General features: G+C 35.0%; 1 protein-coding gene and 1 long non-coding RNA gene across 4 annotated transcripts; one reads left to right on the top strand and one right to left on the bottom strand.

The window, feature by feature from the left end:
• Positions 1-1,764: 1,764 nt before the first annotated feature.
• LOC120337686 (uncharacterized) lies at positions 1,765-9,485 on the top strand. Of its 3 annotated transcripts, none has more exons than XM_078117306.1 (3): positions 1,765-3,899; positions 6,762-6,893; positions 7,066-9,485. In XM_078117306.1, exon 1 carries the CDS (start codon positions 2,177-2,179, stop codon positions 2,882-2,884), a length of 708 nt encoding a protein of 235 aa, XP_077973432.1. In that variant the 5' UTR covers positions 1,765-2,176; the 3' UTR covers positions 2,885-3,899; positions 6,762-6,893; positions 7,066-9,485. The 3 variants fall into 3 exon arrangements, with proteins under 3 accessions (XP_077973432.1, XP_077973434.1, XP_077973433.1); XM_078117308.1 differs by having other exon boundaries at positions 6,762-6,833; XM_078117307.1 differs by lacking the exon at positions 7,066-9,485 and having other exon boundaries at positions 6,762-6,894.
• A 5,565-nt stretch (positions 9,486-15,050) lies between these two features.
• Positions 15,051-24,314, bottom strand: LOC144428179 (uncharacterized). The gene is made up of 2 exons (XR_013478187.1): positions 23,862-24,314; positions 15,051-15,199 (listed from the first exon to the last, which is right to left on the bottom strand). It is a non-coding gene; the product is annotated as an uncharacterized LOC144428179 (long non-coding RNA).
• Positions 24,315-24,645: the final 331 nt, after the last annotated feature.

Genomic DNA, 24,645 nt, shown 5'->3' on the forward strand with positions numbered 1-24,645 from the left:
TTCATTACAACAAATAAATAGCATTCACTATTTCGAAACGCTTATTCGACTTTTCAGACTGCAGAAACTATTCGAAAATAATAACCGTTTTTTTGCTCGAGATATGAAATAATCGTCGATTCCACCACGCTTTCGTGAAGTAGTGCAATTTATCAAATCTATGAAGGTTTTATTGAGTTTCATCGCATCAGTGTTTGGACTACCACGCGTTTCGCCGAATTGCTGGCGTGATTACAGATCGGGTGGGCAAAATAGTATATTTCCATCGAATCGAATAATTTTAACGAATTGTTGAATATCGGGTTGAATTCGGGATTTTATTCCGATGTTTATCTTTTTGGATCGACTTCGATCTTTTTGTCACCGTTTGTAAATTAACTGTCTTAATTTTGAGCTGAAAATATTATCATTTCTGACGCCGGAATGCGGATATTTTTGAAGACGATAGTTGACCTTCTTGATTTTACTTTTTTTTTGTGGCTGTTTTATTTTCGTATTAAATAGTGAATAAAAACCCTGCAAAGTCATTGCGTATATCTTGAATGCTATTTTGAGTTCAAATTATGATTAAATAAGTCGGCAATGATGACAATTCTACTAGTCAAATAATAATTCCTTGGTAAAATTCCGCACAATATTTCCACTTAGTCTGACTGACTCAAACCGTAAGCGCAGATGGTTTTTTTTCAAAATAAATATTAAATAAAATGATATAACCTACAATTTGTGAGTATAAATATATATGGATACCAAAGCCTTAAAATCCCGAGATTTTTCGGAAACAATTGCGGGATCGGGATTGAAAAAAACAATCCAAACCCGGGATTTCGGGATCGGAATTTCCCGGAGTCTCAACCCTACATAGTACGGTACCTGATCTCAGTTCGCACGTTTCGTAATTTGACAGTAGGCATATAATTCAGCGAGGTTTTATAGTAAAATGGAGGCAAACAAACAGCAAAATATTATTCAGTTCAAACATCTCTACTTCGCCTTGCAGAAACTTCATTAGAACAGCGTTTAATATTCAAAATACAGCAGCAAATTTCGCATTAAATTGGATTGTCTTCTATTGCACCGCCTACTTTTGTCCTAATTGCATTCCTTTGATTATGTTTTGTGTTCATGACATTTTTGGTGAATTTTGAAGGTCCGCCGGTCCGCAAAAATTATTTTTAATTTTACCAGTCCGCGAACTGAAAAAGGTTGAGAACCACTGATCTAGAGCACTCACAAAATCATAAGAAAATTACCCACAGATTGAAAAAGAATTACTTGCTATTGTATTTGCCTGCACAAAATTTCATGATTACATATATGGCAAAAGTGTAACAGTGGAGACTGATCACAAACCACTGGAGACGATTTTCAAAAAATCTCTTCTCGCTGCACCCCTTCGTTTACAAAAATGATGATGCAACTTCAGAGATATGACATTACGCTTGTCTACAAAAAAGGAAAAGATCTTCACATCGCTGATACCCTGTCACGGGCATATCTCGAAGAAAGCCCCGATGAAGATGAAAAAGAATATGAAGTTTTACAAATATTAGCTATTTCTCTACCGAGAATAGAGCAATTGAAGAGAGAAACAGCTGCTGATGAATCGATGCAGAAATTGAATAGATTTATCCAACATGGATGGCCAGAACATGTAAAAGACATTCCACAAGATTGCAAACTATATTTTGGTTTCGGAGATCAACTTACCTCGAATGATGGTATCATTTTTAAAGGAGAAAAAGCCCACGCCCACCCATTGTACCCACTTTGTTAAAACAAGAGTACATGAATCAACTTCACAAAGGTCACCCAGGGATGGAGTCGACAAAAGGAAGAGCTCGTGATATTACTTACTGGCCAGAGATGAACAAGGACATTGAAACTTATGTCTCTCAATGAGCTGTCTGCAACAGTTATAAACCTCACCAGCAGAAAGAACCGTTGAAAATGCACCCTGTACTTGATCAACCATCATCATATGTTGCAACCGATTTATTCATGTGAAACAGACTGGACTATTTAGTCACTGTTGGTTCTTATTCTGGTTGGTATGAGATCAATTCGTTGCCAAATACTACCTCGAGAACAGTAATACAAAAGCTGAAAAATCATTTTTCAAGATTTGGCGTTCCAGATTCGTTATTTTCAGACAACGGTTCAGTGTACTGCAGCCATGAATTTGAACAATTTGCAAAAGAATGGGGATTTAAACAAAATACCAGCAGTCCTCATTTTCCTCAATCTAACTCGTATAGCGAAAGAGCAGTACAGTCTGCAAAAACTCTACTTGAAGAGTGTAAACGAGATGGCAGTGATCCTATATGCACTTTTAAACCAGAGAATCATATCAAGAGATGATGTTTTGGGATCTCCTGCTCAAAGGCTGTTAGCACGTCGTATAAAAACCAACTTGCCAATAGCAAAGAGTTTGCTTGAACCAAAAGTTGTTCCAACGACACAAGTTCATGCTCAACTTACTCATAAACGCATGCAACAGAAAAAGTATTTTGATAAAACAGCTAAGTCTTTACCACCACTTCAGAGAGGAGATAAAGTGAGATTGCAAACAGACAAGGGTTACAACATAATTGGAATTATTAAAAAAAAAGCTCCTGAGCCAAGGTCCTACATAGTTTCTGCAAATGGAAAAAAATACAGAAGAAATCGAAGACATCTTCTACATGTACAAGAAAGATTTGACCCCTCTATAGTGTACGATGACTCAGATTTACCCATACCAATGTTATCTAATACTTCACAGTCAAATGCTGATATCCCTCCTCAACGACCACCTAATCAGGTTAACCAATCACATCACTACATAACAAGAAGTGGTCGTGTGTCTAAACCGAACAATATATATCATGATTATGTTGTATAGTTATAAATGATTGATACTGAATTAGAGTAAAATTGCATAGTCATGATCATCTTTCGTTGTTGAATTTTCATGTGATATATACATTGCATAGTTTTTCATTTACAAAAGGGGAGATGTCAATATGGTGCATTTTGTTTATTTATACTTATGACCTACTTATTCTATGGCATCACAATTGACCTCTTTACATAGTGCTCGTACGCGACGACGTACTGTTTGTTCATTGGAGTTACGGTTGTCACCGAGGAAGCGCCTTGCATATTATGTCTTTGTGTATACCTGCTAATAAATGATCCTTCGTTTTGAAGAACTCAATTACGAATGTAGGACAACCTTCGACAGGAGCTAATGTTAAAATTGTTTTGTTTACCTCACTTTTCTTTTTGAGCGTAGTATGGATTTTTAATGAATGAAGTTAGGATTGGTATGACTGATTAATAATAGTGATCGTAAATTTTATGAAAGTCTTGTCAAGCTATCAATTGATATGGCGAGGCCGTTTAGTAACAGTGACCGTAAACTGTCTTAAAGTCTTGTGAAGCTACCATTGGTATGGCGTGATCGTAAATTGTCTTACCGAACAGGACTATCGAGGTTGTCACCTGCGGGGAAGCACGCAAGAATTTGTTGAGGGGTTTTTATTTGTTCTGAACCATGAATCAATAAGCTGTTTGTTTATCTCATCTGAAACTGTATTTTTGAAATGATAGGACTCATTGGTATTTTAGGGAAATATACCGATAAGAGCATAGATCGAATTATAAATATGCCTGCGTCTGCACTTTAAGAAAGAATAGCAGAGATAGACTATAAATAAGCCTGCTGCGACAGTTACGGTGGTAGTCTCAATACGCCGTCTTCGACAGTCACGGTCTTAGTTTCAAATACAAGCTGAAATAGGAACCATCAGCGATTGAACAAAATATGGGTCTTGATGAGTCTACTAGAATAAAATTCGCTTTATTTATAGCGATATTGATTTGTGTGATTATATACTCGGATGGCAGATATAAAAGTAAGTATCTAATTTTAAATGCTATTTGATTAAGTAGTAATAATTAATTATGCGTGGCAATGAACATTAGAATAAATTATTATAAAATTTGAATTTTTCTGTTCCAGGTTCAATTTTAAATTTCTGGGGCAAAACGTATGCATATGCCCAAAATAAAATTTCCGTCATCACGAAGTTTTCATTTCGAACTTTTGCATTTATCTTTTCTAGCTCTATAGTCAAAATCGTGCTACCGTGTTACCCCGAAAATAAGACCTAGCCTGAATTTTGAAATTGACTTTAATATAAGCTGTCTCCTTAAAATAAATCTAGTGACTTTCAAGACATTCCACAGGATGATGATATGATCGTTTATGAATAATCGATGTTAGCATTTTTTCATTAAAATCTATAGTTATTTAAAGGTAAATGGATATCGGGTTCTCATATTTTTATATTTGAATACCTCGTAATTTCCTACTTTGTAATTTTGTTTTTGATGAATGAAAATAAACGACATCCCCCCAAAATAATCCCTAGTGCCATTTCCGAAAAATAAAATTAAAATAAGACTCTTACTTATTTTGGGGAAAACATGGTACACTCTACACTCTAAGAAATGTTCGGTAAATTTTACCGTCATTTAAGGGGTAAAAAATCGTGTGGGTAAACCGATTCACCGTCCAGTGTTAACTCTAAGCGAATTATGTGTGCAAAAGTGCTTCGCAGTCCAAAAAAGAAGTGCGAAAGTGCTTTTGCCGATTTTAACAAGTTAGGTGCCCTAGCTTTTGTTTTAACTTATTTGAAACAGCATAGATACTCGAAAAAGGCTCCTCCCGGTAATATTATGAATTAAAGAAGAGCCTTTCCGATAATGGAGTTTCGTTTAAATCCTTGTTTAAAATATGCGAATTCATGGGTAACGGAATGTCACCTGCTAACACCTGTGGCGTACAAAACTTTCATGCAATCAATCACTCGTGTTGGTTGCTCTCTCGCGTGAACAGCAAAGGCTTTCACATTTGAGATACGCCTACCATCTAACGGACAACAATTGATCCATGAAAGCTGGAATCCATATTAGTTATGTAGTGGATCATTTGTACAAAGCCCCTGCAAAATAACATCCCCCGCCACCACCCAAATAAAAATAGTAATTATCCAATTAGGGTTAGGAGATTGCGCTGAAAATAAACTTTTCAATTTATCCTCAACCGTAATCGGATAATTATTAATTTGTCATATTGAATCACTTTGAAAGTCGCCACCCGCTGTTTTAAGAAATAGGTTGACCTATGTTCCGTCCGAAGTATAGTCACAATTAATGTACCAGATTTCAATTGATCATGCGGAATTATATCTACTTAAACCCTAACCCCAACCCCTAATCCATTAAAACTGTATCCATAAGAAAAACGTTCCAACTTACCCAATATTAGTCACCATAAGGGACAGCCCTGTCTTTACAGCCCACCTGCCGTGGTTACGCAGCAAAATTTTACCTGCCATTGGTTTTCAATTTGCTGCCGCGGTAACGGCAGCTCGTCATTGGTTTGTGGCAGCTAAAAAGTCAGTCGTCATAGGTTTGGCCGTAGTGGCCATGGTATGGAAATACCGCCATGGTTTTGCGGCAGCTGCAGACGCCACAGAATACTTAAAACTGCACTTGAGAGTCACAATTGCAGCAATGAGCATAGCCCTTACCCGTTCGACTTTGTTTTACATGGCAAATTTCTTTTCATATTCTAAACGGAACTCGTGCTTACGCTCAGCCAATGTCTAAATTATGGTTTGTCCTTAAAAACAGAATCAATAGAAACTAGCAGCATAATTATGGTGTAACTGTGTCACAGTTTGCCTGGAAATACCGCAAATCCTACCGTTAACAGAAAAAGTTCTCACTAAGACTGAGCATGCCCGAGACATGAGGTCGCGGCATAGTCCAGTTATGGTCACGGTAGAACGTGGGTAATTAAAACGTCACAAAAATAACGCAGCGAAGCTCGAATACGCGCTGCCTATAATGATAAACACCGTATTTCGTTTCCACGCAAGGTTTCTACGTAAAACACGAACCAGTCGTCCATGTTTCAAGACAAAATAAGCACGCAACTAAAAGAAAAGCACTTTTCTTAGAAATAAGCACATCGTTACTTTATAAGACGCAAGCTAGAAAAATAAGCACAAATCTTAGAAATAAACACGATATGGCAACCCTGCTTATACCACAGTACCAGTCAGCCAGTATACTGCTGTACTTTTCAGACTTTTATAGCCAGTATAGCCTATATATAGTTTAATAGGAAGATAGGTACGGTAGATCTTACCAGTCTTACCCTAATGGCCTAATACATTCATAATCAGCACTAAATAACACAACACCTGACATTATTAGATCAAAGCTACAGTACCAGTAAGGCTTACAGAAATACTGCCAACGCAGTAATAACAAAAGCGACAACAAAGATATGACTATCGGCTTACATATCGAAGTCAAAAAAGTCTGGATATCGTCAATCAAAGGGACAAATTAGGGAGTAAAGCAACGACAAAAAAAGCGCGTGATAATTTACGCATTTAAAATATAGCGTCTGATTGGCTGCTCTCCCTTACCAGTGAGCGCGCGCAACATCGACTAATGCCACGCCTCCAATGTTGGTGAATATTACCGACATTTGTCGGTGAATCAGTTTACCGACCTCATTTTTTAATTTTTTATCCCTAAAATGACGGTAAAATTTACCGAACATTTCTTAGTATACCCTGGTAATTGTGACATTTCGTGAATTGGATTTCAAAAGTTTTTATTGTTTTCCACGGTAAGCTGTGAATTTAGATTGTTTAGAATACATATTGGTAATTATAAAAACTAATTTTTCTCAGAACGACATAGAAAAGGCCGTTTTATGAGGAAGCCTACGGACAAAAGATGCTTGCGATTCTGCAAAACCAGAAGTAGGCATCCTATTATCTATATAAAACCTCGCAGATGTGAGAAAGTGAGAGGAAGAAGAAGTATGTTTTATATTTTGCCCCTATAAACTTACTGATCATCTAAAGAATTAATAAAAATTCATTTAATTATTACAAAGATTTGTATTAAATTGTCGTAAATTTTATTTACCAATAATTCATTATAAAGGGTCGATATTTTTGTTGCGTATTTTTTTAAATTATTTTTTTTCAGGAAGAAAATTTTGCGAAGCGTGCAGAAATACCATATGCAACAGAACAAATTCTTTTTTTTGTTAAAACGGTTTTACACCATGATACATCTTTGTTCGGTCGTTTCTACGTTCAGTGTTTCGTTTGAAGCAACATATCACATTGTTGATGTTCAATATTTGTGATCTCGTTACTACACAATCATTGCCGTAGTACTTATAGTACTAAACTGAATTATAAGTCACATATCGTCACGCTAATAACCGAATTGCGTAAGCCATTTTTGGCGATTTTGAGTTTTTTATAAAATAGGTATTTATGTAATGCTGCGCACCTGTCTGTTAACTCAGATTTTATTTTAAGAATTCCGAAACCCATAAAAATAGAGATTTAGTATATAACATGCACTTTTATGCAATTGTTGCGTCATAATGAATTATCATTTTTACCGCAGGACTATTGTGACGTCACAAAGGCGAAATAACCTCTGCGAAGTATTTTCGAGTTTTTGCATCTCGGATTCTAGCTTAGCGCGTATTAATTTGAATTTATACTACAGTATAGGAAGACGTGCACTAGTGATATTCACTGTCCGAGTCCAATTCACCTTGGTCGGCTTTTATATTGGGTGCATTGCTGTTTTATTCTTTATATTTGATCTTAGTCTTATTTTGGTGGGTGTGCAGAACGTGTTATATTATTGAAATATATATTTTTAAACATAAAAAATAATGTAATTGAAACTGATTAGCTATTTTTGGAATTAGACATTGTAGATACTGAAAATTACATTCGTTTTTGGAATGTTTAGTTTTTAGGACTGGTGCATATATAGGCTTACCATATTTCCGAAGCAAAAAACCGGGACGGCGTGAATTGGACAAGCCAACTTTGGTTCGATTCTAGGGGCTTAGTAATAGTTTACACATTTCTCATACCATTGTGGGTAGATTACGGGTATCAAAATTAGCTGTAAATGCTATTAAATATCCTCTAATGGCCTTCGTTTCAAATAATGGAAATTGTTCAACTCATTAGGAAACTTGCCCTTTATGATTTAACGACAGCACAGATAGGTGTTAAATTAACGCATGGTTCATACTTCTTGTCATAGGACATATGACATAATTATTTTTCTCTCTATCTGAACCAATGAAGTGAGACGCAAATCAGTGGTAAATCGGCTGCCTCCATTAAAAAAAATTAATTTTGTAATTGTATCAAATAGGAAAATTATTTATGACTATCATACTGCAAAACCGGGACAATTTAGTTCATCGCCGGGACGGTGGAAAAACATGCTAAAACCGGGACTGTCCCGGCTAAACCGGGACGTATGGTAAGCCTATGCATATAGTAAAGTTGCAAAATTGCGTATGTCCCCAAGTCATAGACACATTTCTGCCTAAGTCACGATGCGCCATTATGACGTCACTTAACTGCGTCATACAACTTAACTTAAATCCGGCAGCGATCAAAAAATTGAACCATGGCAAATTATTGACCCTCAATGGCATAACAATTTCATTAGGAGGTTTTTTACGTTTTTCTCAAAACTGCTAAAAATGACTTACGCAATTCGGTCATTAGCGTGACGATATATACATATGTATACGTGTGTACATTTGATCAAGTAGACACCAATAAGGTATGGATTCAACACTGTATTTTTTTAAATATTCAGTATATTTTATAGTATAAAATTTATACTATATATAGTACAAGTTTAAACATATCTTCTTTAGACAAAATCTGTGCAATCCCGTAAACTTTCTTTCATAGCCAACGATGCGAATCAATCTGACGGAGCTCACACGCGAGGTTGCTTATACCAGGGCTTCCCAAACTTTTGAGCTCGAGGCCCCTTTCAATATATTAAAATTTTCCGCGACCCTTGTTCGCGCTAATAATGCTAAACAGCTCGAAATATGCATTTTGATGTTTTATTGACACAGCTATATCTCAACTTTTAGTAGGCCTACTCAATTACAAAAACAAGCACATATTTATTCAGATTAACCTTACATGATTATTCAGTGTAACGGGTGCGAATACTTTTTGCTGCATAGCAAGTTCAGCCTTGGCTCAATGTTTGTTTATGCAGGCCTAAATGATGATTTACGATGTCTAGCCCCCGACGACATGGTACTTATCTGGAATTGTTCACTCTTGTTGATCAAACTTAGCATAAGACAGGTTTGAACATATCCAAATAAAAAATTAAAAAAGTTGTGTTTTATCTGTAAAATGGAGATCATTTTATTTTCAATTTAAGAATATCTTTCACATGTTACTTTATTTTGGAATATTTTGTGAATGTAAATACAAATGTTCAAAACATTTGGTGTTTTTCGATATTTTAATATTTGACGTACTGGAGGTCATCTTTTACAATCCTCTGAAGTCTCAGCACTTATCAACATTTCGACATTACAATTTGAGAAAAACGTGACTGTGATTGGGATTTTTATTACAAATTTGCCTGCAGTGGGATTTGCACATAGTCTAGTTCAGGGGTCACCAACCTTTTCGAGGCCGAGGGCAACTTTCTGGGTACAGATTAAGCTGCGGGCTACCAGTTCAATGTACTATTCTAAAAAAGCCAGTTTGCTGGATTAAACTTCAATTATTGATAATAAATTACTGGTATTTAGTCAAGTAGAGACGCTGATAGGATTAGTGCAGAGGTCTCAAACTCAATTTACTTGGAGTGCCGCTAGGGCAGAGTCTGGATGAGTCCGGGCCGCATCAGGTTTTCCACAATAAAAGCTTATCAATTCGTTTAAATTGTATTCCTTGTGCACTGCATCTTTAACTGTGCAGATAAAACATGTCGGGATGCTCCTATGCTCAACAAAGAAATATTGCATTTCCCAGTTTTTTGAAATTGTCTGTGCTCATCACCAACCTTTCTGTTTACTGAAACTTCACTTCCAACGACACGTTTAGGGATGTGCGAAATTATAAAATTCCATTTTGTAATAACTGTTGCGCTGATGTTTCAATCAAGCATTTAGCCGATGGACAGTGATGTTTTGCCAAATGGGAAACATGGTTACAATGTATCAAGATAAATCTAAGCGTTAGTGATTGTGACGTCAAAATATAGGAACATTGTTTTTAAATTATTTCAGGCGGTCCCGCGATCGAATATCAGGCCTACAGGCATGGTACTGGTAGGTTACCGCACCGCATATTCCTTTCAGGGAATAGATGATAAAATATTTTGTTTTGCACTACGTGAGAGTTTCCCTTTTTTGGCCACGCGACACTCACACTTTTTATATCTCCTCGCGGAACATCAAAAAATGAAAGGGTGAAATTGATAAAGAAAAACGGTGCAATGTAGCGGTTCCCAATGGTTTCGCCGTGGCGAGTTGCAAATGCGCGAAAAACTTTCAGCATTTCAAAGTAAAACCAGGTAGAGATGGAGGAAGAACAGTTGACCTTTTGCCTTTGTTTGTCTTTAGTTAACAGTCAAAAAGCTAACCGACGGTTAACGAAAATGTCACTACCCTAACTTAGTTAGTCCACTTTAGGCCGACGGTGACGCAATTTTAAACGGTCAGTTGGGCAACAACTTCATGATTCTCAGATCGCCATGGCGACCAATTTAGATGTATTTTTAATTTCTTTTCCACGCAACACTCGGGAGAAGCTCGCGGAACATTAGTTTTCCGCGTAACACAGTTTGGGAAACGCTGTTATATTAAAAGCATTAATCATGCTAACTGAGCTAAGTGACTTGCGGGCCACACTAACATTATACTTTAATATCAAGGCGGGGGCCACAAACTATCATCCCGCGGGCCGCAATTGGCCCTCGGGCCTGGAGTTTGAGACCCCTGCGATTAGTGGATCCTTCAGAAAGTCAAACGATTATCACAGCCTAGCAAATTAATTTCTATCAATGACACTTGCATTCAAAACTTCGACGTGTAACTTGACAATGTAACTCTGAGCAAGTCTTGTACATTTTCATTAGTGAGGCGTGTTCAGTGTTTGTTCTTGGTGGAGTGAGTCGCGGCGGTGTGGCCCATCGTGCTAAGCGCTAGGTTCGCAGGTTAGAATCCCATGCGGGGATAGTTGGACGCCTCGCCGCCATTGGGTGCTTCACGTAACTGCCGGTCACGGCTTCCTTCGCCATCAAGTCCATGCTTCCGAAAGCAAATAACTAACTCTTCCTATACCCGACATGGAATGGTAACCGGACGAGAGGCCGTGGTTCGCCATATGGTTAAGTCGTTATATCGGCTATCTTCTCCCCTGGGATAAATATGTAAATCCCATCCTATCCTGAGTTTATGTCAAAAATGTTGATTCGCAAAGATAGGTTGAACCAAACAATGGTCTCGTAAAATAGAATTGCTGTATGATTTGAATCGCGAGCTGCCCGTACAGCGCTGACCAGTGGGTAGTTAGCGCGGAAGATTACGTGACAAGATGTGAAATATCTCTTCGCTTTGCCGTCGCTACAATCGCCCCACAAATGAGACACACGCAGGCTGTTTTATGGTGGTAAAAATATATCCACCTCCCATTCATCGTGAAAATGGTGGGTTTTTCATCGTTTTCTGCCATTTTTCTTTGGAATCTATAATTGTATTACTGCTGCTCCACAAACTAGCGGACAAGACAAAGCGCGGGTTCGTGGAAAGTGATATCAGTGCGATGTCATAATTGGAAGAGTGTTACCTGGCCCGTCGCATTACTGAGGTCAAATAAAAATCAGGTTGATGGTTACAATAAATAATATGGTGTCATTCTCAGTTCCATATAAGTGTGATTTATACAAGAATAGCAGGACAAAATTTAGTTGATGTAGCTTACTTGTAAGCCCCGTTATTAAGTTTAGTTTGGAACACGCCTGCGGGCGACTTGTATGATCTTCGCGGGCGACTTGGTGCCCGCGGGCAACGCGTTGGTGACCCCTGGTCTAGTTAATAACGGAGGCATATAGTTGATTTTCATTATAGATGAAAGCTAGAATTGTTTTCAAATTACACAGTTAGTCTAGGCTATGATGTATTCATCGGTTTTTCTGTACCAGTAACGTAAAACCAAAATTAAAAAAATTGGCAATTTTTTTGTGAGAAGAAATCGTCATACGCTTATTATGTTATTTCATTTTATACAAACAATAAGGGACGTCTGTGTAAGTTAACGTACAAAAATATTCTATGTGACAATGAAGTTGCAATCGTTACAAAATCGTGTAATTGACAATGTTGCAATATCCAACAAATTTACTACGTGTAGCGAAGTCGATTTACTTCAACTAACATGCATGATAATGTTGTTAAACAGATTTTAGCTAGAATCAATGAAATATATGGCCGATTCACTTGCGTTTGCTGCAAAAATTTCCTTCAGACAAATCTGTGCAATCCCTTAAACTTTCTTTCATAGCCAACGATGCGAATCAATCTGACGGAACTCACACGCGAGGTTGTTTATAGTTATACGATATAGACTTCGACAAAATTAGTGCTGTTGGTAAATACTTGGCGTCATAACCAGTGTTCCCTCTAAGGTGTGCGCGCGCACACAGCTTCCAGAGGCTGCGCACACGCATAGATTTACTGCGCACAGACGTATTTCGATGTGATGTAACAATGTGCTCGGTTGGCAGGTTGAGAAAGTTGGTTGTTGGCCCACTTATTCTCCGGTTAGAACGCCGGAGGTTTTTCATTGGTTTTTGCACAAATATTAGTCATTTCCAAAAAAGTGCGCACACACCAAAATTTCTGCGCACACATACTACAAAAAATTAGAGGGAACATTGGTCATAACAATATAAAAATCAATCACGCGATGTATTTAAATGCTGGATACACGAATACGTCTTCAGAAACTTGTTTTTATCTCTCCAAGAACAGATACAATGCATTAAAATAAGGTATAACGATTCCATGCAGCGTTTTAATCATATTTATTCGAAGAAAAATTTGTAAACTGCAAATAATTCAAGATATTTCATGCCATTTATGTGTCTGGGCAGGCACAATATTGTTGAGAATCCTAGGATAATTCAAAATGCTGAAAATAACTTTTGTATTCGAAATTTTTGACAATCAGGTGCTAAAACACGGCTTTGTACGCATATAAATTACCGACAAGCTTTATGATGCAACGGCATTATTTTAAAGGTTCAAAAGAGTTTGGACGGGAATTTCACTATCACAGGATTATGTTTTCTATCACAGCATCAAAGCATTATCATCTTTTTCCGTTGTTCTTTCAGATTTCTGGGTCGTTATTTTCATTCTATGTCTATAAAATTATGTTGCCCAAACGGCATAATAATGACGGAAAAATAATAAACTGTAAAGCATGTAGGTCTATACCCCAAAATCATTCTGCGGTCCACTTTGGTTCAGGCCTCAACGAAACCATGTAACAAGATGTTAGGGTGAATGGGCAGACCAATTGTATTGATATGTCATAAACGACGTAACAGCAGTCCAGTATACAGGTATGCATACAAGTCGTCCAAGATTGGAGGCTATGAAAATTATCCTACGATTCGGGAATTTCCTTGCAGCGCATTTCAAAACAATCACAACACTCGTTAGGTTAGCAAAGCTGCTTTGTCAGCTAATTTTGATATTGTAGATGCGAAAAATATACATTCAACGGCCGGCAATACCGTCATGCTATAATATTTGCATACGTTAGGTTAACTCATAATGCTTTTCTCCCAACCACAATCCAAATGAATACAATTCATTCTAAAAGTAGAGTGGAAAATTACAAAGATTAGATTTCAATTTATCATGATATGAAATAAATTCTATAGTGGAAGTAAGTTTCAATTTTGATGTTTCACAGTACCTGGAATAATAAAAAATATAACAATAAGACAACATTTTTCATCCGCCGTTGAGTTCCTCGACCAAATTTATAATGTTTTTCCTTTTTAGTGTGCATGATATCGTTTCACCCTATTCGTGTCAAAATTGATAATTATATTTGCCCCCATCTGACGATGAGGTCGTTTTTTTCATTTTACATGGTGCTTTTCAAACCTACCTAAAATCTATTCTTGCTACTCTATGTCGCTCGCTTACGGCTTGGTTGGAAAGCATAACCCCCAAGCGCTTTTAATCGACGTGTTTTGATCATCGTCGGATCTGTCATCAAAAACTTTCAGTAATCTTTATAAAAATTTTATATTTTTGGACCATGAAAACACAACGTTCATACAGAGTGTGATCATGGAAAATCATCTTACTTGAACCTAAAACATAGTTTGTTAAAGGGCCTTGTCATCTCAAAAACGTATAAATGAATCATATTTAGCCCACCAATCCATGCAATCGGACAAATTTAAAAGAGTTGATTTTAGAAAAGCTGAAAATCGTCCCCAAAATACACTGAAATTACATAAAAAATTTCATAACCTAAATGAGTGGCGAGATAACGCGCAAAACGAAAGCCATCTTTGTGTGACGTAAATATTTATCATACAGAAGCCAGACACCACATTTCCATACACGTGTAGCGTACCGGCAATGTATGAAATAATTATCCAGGTTCAGAATACCTTCTAATATGATCTGACGTCAAGTTTTCTCTCAATAGTCCAAGTCTTTATGCTATTTTATGTCATTTATTAACAACTCGAACAGTAAACGATCCAAAACAACCAAACACTCCCCAAAGGAAGCATAAAATAAAAATAACAGATACCAGGCAGTAAAATGCAAGAAAGACCACATACACAACAAAAACACTGACCAACCCTGAAATCCAAGACAACTCTGAATAAAAAACCAAATGACCCCTAGAATCTGGTACAATGAACTAGCTACTGCAATTTGCAAAACAGGCCGAAAGTAACTTATGACAGGCATTTAAAAAGACTATGAACAATTCTATAGGTGCACAACATTTGAACAATACTGATGAAAGCTAATTCCACGATAAAACTGAAAATACAACACTACGGTAAATGAACTGTAATGGCACTGTACTGATAAAAACAATAACATGGTCCCTACGTCAGCCCACTGTCCAGCACAAAACATCCGACAGTCACACAACACAGACAAACATCCCTGAAGACCAGAGGCATTCACACAGACATTCAAAACCCACCAATCTAACCGAAACACTCAGACGACTGCACTCTGTTACACACAGGCACAGCATACCTCTGTGAAGCTAGCAGCAAATCACGAAATTGTGACTGACAGAATCGCAGAAAATACCCAAGCGTAAAATTAAATGTTCCCAATGATTTTTAAAAGAAAGTGTATATTTTGATCAGTTTACAATAGCAAATAAAGCAAAACAATCATTAACTACACTACTCGTATTGTTAATATATAGTAAACAAGCTAAAGCGACTATTACAGTGCATGAAATTTTTTATACTATTTTGAGAGTTGTTTAAAAATGACTGAATTTTCGTCGTTTAAGACGGTCGTTTCATGAAAACCTCCAATAAAGGCAGCATTGCAACACCATTGGTAAAAAGTAGAAACCTCAAAGATTCGATTTCATTATGTCAGAACAGTCTCAGCATGTTTTGACTTGGCCATATATGATACTAAACATAGCGTATAACTTTCAATTTTATGCACAATGTATATACAACAAATTTAAAACTGATTTTGTATTTCAACTAAATTTACTGGATAGTTCATCAAAGAAGATATTTTTCTCTTTGTCACACAACAATAATGCACTTCATTTTAACTTAGAATAAGTTGAAGAAAGTCTAAAATACCAAAAAAAAATTTACGCCCTCATGTGGATTCTTTAGCAAATTTCACAAAATTATCGTTTTTGAAAGAGCGATTTCTCAAAAACCGCCAATAAAGGCAGCACTACGACACATTCGGAGAAAAGCAGATACCTTATAGATTTGATTTCATTATGTCAGAACAGTAGCAGCACGTTTTGACTTGGCCAAATATAATACCAAACATAGCGTGTATTCAAAATTTTATAAACAATGCAGACGTAACATATTTAAAAATGGTTTGGTTTTTCAACAAAATTTACTAGATAATTTATCAAACATCTTTTTCTCTTAGACATACATATATACTGTAGGTCCATTAAACTTGGAATGAGTTGCGGAAAGTATGAAATAACAAAAAATCATTCCCTCTTGTTGAGATTATTTTCAAATTTTCGAAAAATTATGTTTTTGAAATAGTGATTTCTCAAAAACCGCCAATAAAGGCAGCACTACGACACATTCGGAGAAAAGCAGATACCCTATAGATTCGATATTAATATGTCAGAACAGTAGCAGCACGTTTAAACTTGGCCATATATGAAACCAAACATAGCATATAATTTTCAATTTGATTAACTATGTAGATGTAACATATTTAAAAACGATTTAGTATTTCAACTAAATTTACTGTATAATTCATCAAATACTTTACTCTCTTGGTCATACATCAAAACTGTACGTTCATTAAACTTGGAATAAGTGGCAAATCCTAAAATATCAAAAAAATGATTCTACGCCCTCCTGTGGAGTTTTTTCGGAATTTCAAAAAAATATCGTTTTTGAAAGGGCGATTTCTCAAAAACCGCCAATAAAGGCAGCACTACGACACATTCGGAGAAAAGCAGATACCTTATAGATTTGATTTCATTATGTCAGAACAGTAGCAGCACGTTTTGACTTGGCCATATATAATACTAAACATAGCGTATAATTTTCAATTTTATTCACAATGTTTATACAACAAATTTAAAACTGATTTTGTATTTCAACTAAATTTACTGGATAGTTCATCAAAGGAGATAATTTTCTCTTTGTCACACAACAATAATGCACTTCATTAAACTTAGAATAAGTTGAAGAAAGTCTAAAATACCAAAAAAAAATTTACGCCCTCATGTGGATTCTTTTACAAATTTCACAAAATTATCGGTTTTGAAAGAGCGATTTCTCAAAAACCGCCAATAAAGGCAGCACTACGACACATTGGGAGAAAAGCAGATACCTCATAGATTTGATTTCATTATGTCAGAACAGTAGCAGCACGTTTTGACTTGGCCAAATATAATACCAAACATAGCGTGTATTCAAAATTTTATAAACAATGCAGACGTAACATATTTAAAAATGGTTTGGTTTTTCAACAAAATTTACTAGATAATTTATCAAACATCTTTTTCTCTTAGACATACATATATACTGTAGGTCCATTAAACTTGGAATGAGTTGCGGAAAGTATGAAATAACAAAAAATCATTCCCTCTTGTTGAGATTATTTTCAAATTTTCGAAAAATTATGTTTTTGAAATAGCGATTTCTCAAAAACCGCCAATAAAGGCAGCACTACGACACATTCGGAGAAAAGCAGATACCCTATAGATTCGATATTAATATGTCAGAACAGTAGCAGCACGTTTTAACTTGGCCATATATGAAACCAAACATAGCAAATAATTTCCAATTTGTTCAACTATGTAGATGTAACATATTTAAAAACGATTTGGTATTTCAACTAAATTTACTGTATAATTCATTAAATACTTTACTCTCTTGGTCATACATCAAAACTGTACGTTCATTAAACTTGGAATAAGTGGCAAATCCTAAAATAACAAAAAAATGATTCTACGCCCTCTTGTGGAGTTTTTTCGGAATTTCAAAAAAATATCGTTTTTGAAAGGGCGATTTCTCGAAAACCGCCAATAAAGGCAGCACTACGACACATTCGGAGAAAAGCAGATACCTTATAGATTTGATTTCAATATGTCAGAACAGTAGCAGCACGTTTTGACTTGGCCATATATAATACTAAACATAGCGTATAATTTTCAATTTCATTCACAATGTTTATACAACAAATTTGAACTGATTTTGTATTTCAACTAAATTTACTGGATAGTTTATCAAAGAAGATATTTTTCTCTTCGTCACACAACAATAATGCACTTCATTAAACTTAGAATAAGTTGAGGAAAGTATAAAATACCAAAAAAAAAATTTACGCCCTCATGTGGATTCTTTAACAAATTTCACAAAATTATCGTTTTTGAAAGAGCGATTTCACAAAAACCGCCAATAAAGGCAGCACTACGACACATTTGGAGAAAAGCAGATACCTTATAGATTTGATTTCATTATGTCAGAACAGTAGCAGCACGTTTTGACTTGGCCAAATATAATACCAAACATAGCGTGTATTCAAAATTTTATAAACAATGCAGACATAACATATTTAAAAATGGTTTGGTTTTTCAACAAAATTTACTAGATAATTTATCAAACATCTTTTTCTCTTAGACATACATATATACTGTAGGTCCATTATACTTGGAATGAGTTGCGGAAAGTATGAAATAACAAAAAATCATTCCCTCTTGTTGAGATTATTTTCAAATTTTTAAAAAATTATGTTTTTGAAATAGCGATTTCTCAAAAACCGCCAATAAAGGCAGCACTCCGACACATTCGGAGAAAAGCAGATACCCTATAGATTCGATATTAATATGTCAGAACAGTAGCAGCACGTTTTAACTTGGCCATATATGAAACCAAACATAGCATATAATATTCAATTTAATTAACTATGTAGATGTAACATATTTAAAAACGGTTTGGTATTTCAACTAAATTTACTGTATAATTCATCAAATACTTTTCTCTCTTGGTCATACATCAAAACTGTACGTTCTTTAAACTTGGAATAAGTGGCAAATCTTAAAATAACAAAAAAATGATTTTACGCCCTCTTGTGGATTTTTTTCGGAATTTCAAAAAAATTTCGTTTTAGAAAGGGCGATTTCTCAAAAACCGCCGATAAAGGCAGCACTACGTCACATTCGGAGAAAAGCAGATACCTTATAGATTTGATTTCATTATGTCAGAACAGTAGCAGCACGTTTTGACTTGGCCAAATATAATACCAAACATAGCGTGTATTCGATATTTTATAAACAATGCAGACGTAACATATTTGAAAATGGTTTGGCTTTTCAACAAAATTTACTAGATAATTTATTAAACATCTTTTTCTCTTAGACATACATATATACTGAACTTCCATTAAACTTGGAATAAGTTTCGGAAAGTATGAAATAACAAAAATCATTTTACGCCCTCTTGTTGATTATTTTCAAATTTTCAAAAAATTATCGTTTTTGAAAGAGCGATTTCTCAAAAACCGCCAATAAAGGCAGCACTACGACACATTCTGAGAAAAGCAGATACCCTATAGATTCGATTTTAATATGTCAGAACAATAGCAGCACGTTTTAACATGGCCATATATGATACCAAACATAGCATATAATTCTCAATTTTATTAACTATGAAGATGTAACATATTTAAAAACGGTTTGGTATTTCAACTAAATTTACTGGATAATTCATCAGATACTTTTCTCTCTTGGTCATACATCAAAACTGTACGTCTATTAAACTTGGAATAAGTGGCAAATCTTAAAATATCAAAAAAATGGTTTTACGCCCTCTTGTGGATTTTTTTGGAATTTTAAAAAAAGATCGTTTTTGAAATAGCGATTTCTCAAAAACCGCCAATAAAGGCAGCACTACGACACATTTGGAGAAAAGCAGATACCTTATAGATTTGATTTCATTATGTCAGAACAGTAGCAGCACGTTTTGACTTGGCCATATATATTACTAAACATAGCGTGTATTCAAAATGTTATAAACAATGCAGACGTAACATGTTTAAAAACCGTTTGTTATTTCAACTAAATTTACTAGATAATTTATCGAACATCTTTTTCTTTTGGACATACATTTTTACTGTACGTCCATTAAACCTGGAATGAGTTGCGGAAAGTATGAAATAAAAAAAAAATCATTTTACGACCTCTTGTTTATTGTTTTCAAATTTTTGAAAAATTATCGTTTTTGAAATAGCGATTTCTCAAAAACCGCCAATAAAGGCAGCACTACGACACAGTCGGAGAAAAGCAGATACCTTATAGATTTGATTTCATTATGTCAGAACAGTAGCAGCACGTTTTGACTCGGCCATATATAATGCCAAACATAGTGTATAATTTTCAATTTTATAAACAATGTAGATGTAACAAATTTAAAAAGGGTTCGTATTTCAACTAAATTTGCTGGATTATTATCAAATATATTTTTATCCTTGTCGCACGTCAATATTTCTATTAAACTTGAAATAGGTTTCAGAAAGTATAAAATATTAAAAAACATTTTACCTACCCTCGTGAATTTGTTTTAAAATTTCGAAAATTATCGTTTATGGAGTGGCGATTTCTCGAAAACCACCAATAAAGGCAACATCACGACACATTCGGAAAAAAGCACATACCTTATAGATTCGATTTGATCATTTCAGAACAGTAGCAGCACGTTTTGACTTGGTCCTATATAACTCCAAACATAGCTTATATTCTTCAATTTTATAAACAACGTAAAAATAGCAATTTGAAAGGGTTTGAGTTTCAACCAAATTTGCTGGATAATTAATTAAATATCTTTTTTTTCTTTGTCGCACAATATTACTGTACGTCTAAACTTGGAATGGGTGGCAGAAAGAATAAAATACCAAAACTTATTTAAGCCCTCTGGTGGAATTTTTTTACTTTTAAAAAATTTTAATCGTGTTTGAAATAGCGATTTCTCGAAAACCGCCAATAAAGGCAAAGAGTTCGGTATTTCAAACGAATTCACCTATTCCATTATCTTACTTTTTCAAACACCGATACTGTGTGTTAATTATACTTAGAATAAGTTGTAAATTGTATAAAACAATAAAAAAATGTCTTACGCACTATTCTTTTATTTATTTCCCAAACATACGCTTTTAGAGTGACGATTTCTTGAAAACCGCCAATAAAGGCAGCATTATGACACTTTGGCATCGGATAATCGAAGATACATTAAAGATTCGATTCCACTAAACCAGAACAGTAGCAGCATGATTTGATTTGGTCATATATAACATCAAGAATAGAGTATATTCTTCAATTTTTGAATAATGCTAACGTTAAAAATTCAAAAAGCTGTCGTATTTTAAACGAATTTACTGAATACTTGTTCAAATATAATTTTTTCTCAGTCACACATCAATACTGGACAAGGTAAAAAATATATTTGATCAATTATCCAGCAAATTAAGTTGAAATACAAACTTTTTAAATTCGTTACGTCGGTATTGTTCATAAAATTGAGAATACACGCGATGTTTGGCATTATATATGGCCAAGTCAAACATGCTGCTTCTGTTTGGTATAGTGAAATCGAATCTATAAGGTATCTTATTTCCTCCGAATGTGTCGCGGTGCTGCCTTTATTGGCAGTTTTCGAGAAATAGCCTTTTTGTAAACGATAATTGGTTGAAATTTTGGAAAGAATCCACTAGAGGTCGTAAATGTATTTTGGTTGTTTTATACTTCTTGCAACGTATTCCAAGTCTAACCGACGTACAGTATTAATGTGTGACAAAGAGAAAAAGATATTTGATCAATTATGTAGCAAGTTTTGTTGAGATACAAACCCTTTTAAAATTTGTTTCGCCCACATTGTTTATAGAATTTAGAATACGCGCTATGTTTAGTATTAATTATGGCCAAATCAAAACGTGCTGCTGCTGTTCTGGTTTGGTGAAATCCAATCTATAATGTAGCTTCTATTCTCCGAAAGTGTCGTATTGCAGCCTTTATTGGCAGTTTTCGAGAAATCGTCTCTCCAAAAACGGTATGTTTGGGAAATTGAAAAAAATTATATATAGGTTGTAAGACATTTTTTATTGTTTTATACAATTTGCAACTCATTCCAAGTTTAATTAACACACAGTATCGGTGTTTGAAAAAGTAAGAAAATGGAATATTACGATATTAGGTTAGTTTATTTGAAATACCAAACCTTTTTAAATATGTGAACATCTACGCTATTCAAATAATTGAGATATACGCTATGTTTGGTATTATAGATGGCCAAGTCAAAACGTGCTGCTACTGTTATGGTAAAGTGAAGTCGAATCTAAAAGGTATTTGCTTTTTTCCGAATGTGTCGTAGTGCTGCCTTTATTGGCAGTTTTCGAGAAATCGCCCTTTTAAAAACGATTATTTTTCGGAATTCTGAAAAGAACCCATTTTAGAAAGCGTAAAATGTTTTTTTTTTATATTTTAAACTTTCCCAATTAATTCTTAGTTTAATAAACGTACAGCATTCAATTGTGACAAAGAGAAAAATATATTTGATCAATTTTCCAGCAGCTTCAGTTGAAATACAAATCCATCTTAAATTTGTTACGTCGACATTGTTTATTAAACCGAGAATACACGCTATTTTGGTATTATATATAGCCAAGTCAAAACATGCTGCCACTGTTTTGTTATGGTGAAATCAAATCTATAGGGTATCTGCTTTTCTCCGAATGTGTCGTAGTGCTGCCTTCATTAGCGGTTTTCGAGAAATCGCCCTTCCAAAATCGATAATTTTTCGAAATTTTGAAAAGAATCCACGAGAGGGCGTAAAATGTTTTTTTGGTATTTTATACTTTTCTTCTGCAACTCATTCTAAGTTTAATAGACGTACAGTATTAATGTGTGACAAAGAGAAAAATATATATTTTATTAATTGTTCAGCAAATTTAGTTGACATACAATTCCTTTTTAAATTTGTTTCGTCCACATTGTTCATAAAATTGAAGAGTATACGCTATGTTTGGTATTATATATGGAAAAGTCAAAACGTGATGCTACCGTTCTGACATAATAAAATTGAATCTATAAGGTATGTGCTTTTTTCTGAATGTGTCGTGATGCTGCCTTTATTGGCGGTTTTTGAGAAATCACCAATCCAAAAACGATAATTTTCGAAATTCTCAAACTAATTCAAGGGGGTGCGCAAAATTTTTTTTATTATTACTTTATATTTTCTGAAACTTATTCTAAGTTTAATAGACGTACAGTATTAATGTGCGACAAAGAGAAAAAGATATTTGATCAATTATCCTGCAACTTTAGTTGAAATACAAACCCTTTTTCAATATGTTACGTACCGTTGTTTTTAAAATCGAGGAATATACGCTATGTTTGGTATTATATATGGCCAAGTCAAAACGTGCTGCTACTGTTCTGGCATAATAAAATCGAATCTATAATGTATGTGCTTTTATCCGAATATGTCGTAGTGCTGCCTTTATTGGCGGTTTTCGAGAAATCGCCATTTTAAAAACGATAATTTTTTGTAATCCAGGACAGAATCCACTAGGAGTCGCAAATGTTTTTTGCTGTTTTATACTTCCCGCAACGTATTCCAAGTTTAAAAGATGTACAGTATTTATGTATGACAAAGAGAAAATTATATTTGATCCATTGTCTAGCAATTTTAGTTGAAATACAAAATCAATTTTAATTTTGTTACGTCCATGCCGTTATTAAAATTTAGATTACACGATATGTTTGGTAATATATATGGTCAAGCCAAAACGTACTGCTACTGTTCTGTTATAAAAAAAATCGAATTTATAGGGTATCTGCTTTTCTCCAAATGTGTCGTGGTGCTGCCTTTATTGGCGGTTTTCGAGGAATCAAGGTTCCAAAAAGGATAATTTTCCGAAACTTTGTATTTGCGGAATGCCTGAAAATTCATTTTTCGCTTAGTTAGTCTTTTTTTGAACACTATTCTCTTGTTAAATTTAATGTATTATTTTAGTTTAAAGATTTGTCATCTATTTTCGTGCCAATATTATATTTTGATCAGCATTTTCAATTTTTATATTTACCTATAAGTGAACACTATATGCGCGTGGAACCTATATTCAATGTGTAAAAATATTCTGGCTGAAAGTGCTGCTAGCTTCACAGTGGTGCACAGCATACACCAACAGACCACGCTGGCGCAGAGAACCGATCGACCGTGTCGCAGCGTTTAAACTGCTAGAATACCAAATATGGAAACGATATCACATAACGTCATTTAACAAATAAAACAAGGGTCCTAGAATACCAAATATAGAACCATAATACATGAAGTCATTTAACAGGCAAAACAAGGGTCGTTACACACGTAACCGAACAGCTGTTTAGCCACAACTGTTGGATGTAGTTGGTGGGGTACCCAATCCAATGGCCGAATGGAGGTGGGGAAAATATGCTAGGGCAGGGCTACTCAACTATTTTCACAAAAGGTCCGTTGACGAAATTTGAGGATTACCGCGGTCCCATCATCCTGAAATATATATTTTTATTTTAAGTATGCAAACGAAATTTTAAATGCATCGTTTGGCAAATACAAGAGCAATATTCTCAATATCACGCTTCGGTGCCGGTATGACAACGCTTCAGTTGTGTAACTAAACGCCGGCTTTGTTGAAAAAATTTGAAATATTCGACCGCACAACACCCGTAAAAATATATATATTTATAAGTCTTCCAGCTACTTGAATTATCTTTGAAACTGAAAATTTAAGAATATATTAGTTGCGGAGAAAAACTATTTTTCAAATAATGTTAAGATGAACCCCAACGTCCACAAGAATTTTATTAGAACGTTGCATTATTCGACTTCGTGTCCAATAGCACAGTTATTTGTCGATTGTTAGTCTAAGAAATTAAGTTTTTTCGTTTTTGCTAGCCAATCATTTCAATCTTGGTTCTGAGAAGG

Source organism: Styela clava, chromosome 10 (assembly GCF_964204865.1).
Source record: "Styela clava chromosome 10, kaStyClav1.hap1.2, whole genome shotgun sequence".
NCBI classification, from domain to species: domain Eukaryota; kingdom Metazoa; phylum Chordata; class Ascidiacea; order Stolidobranchia; family Styelidae; genus Styela; species Styela clava.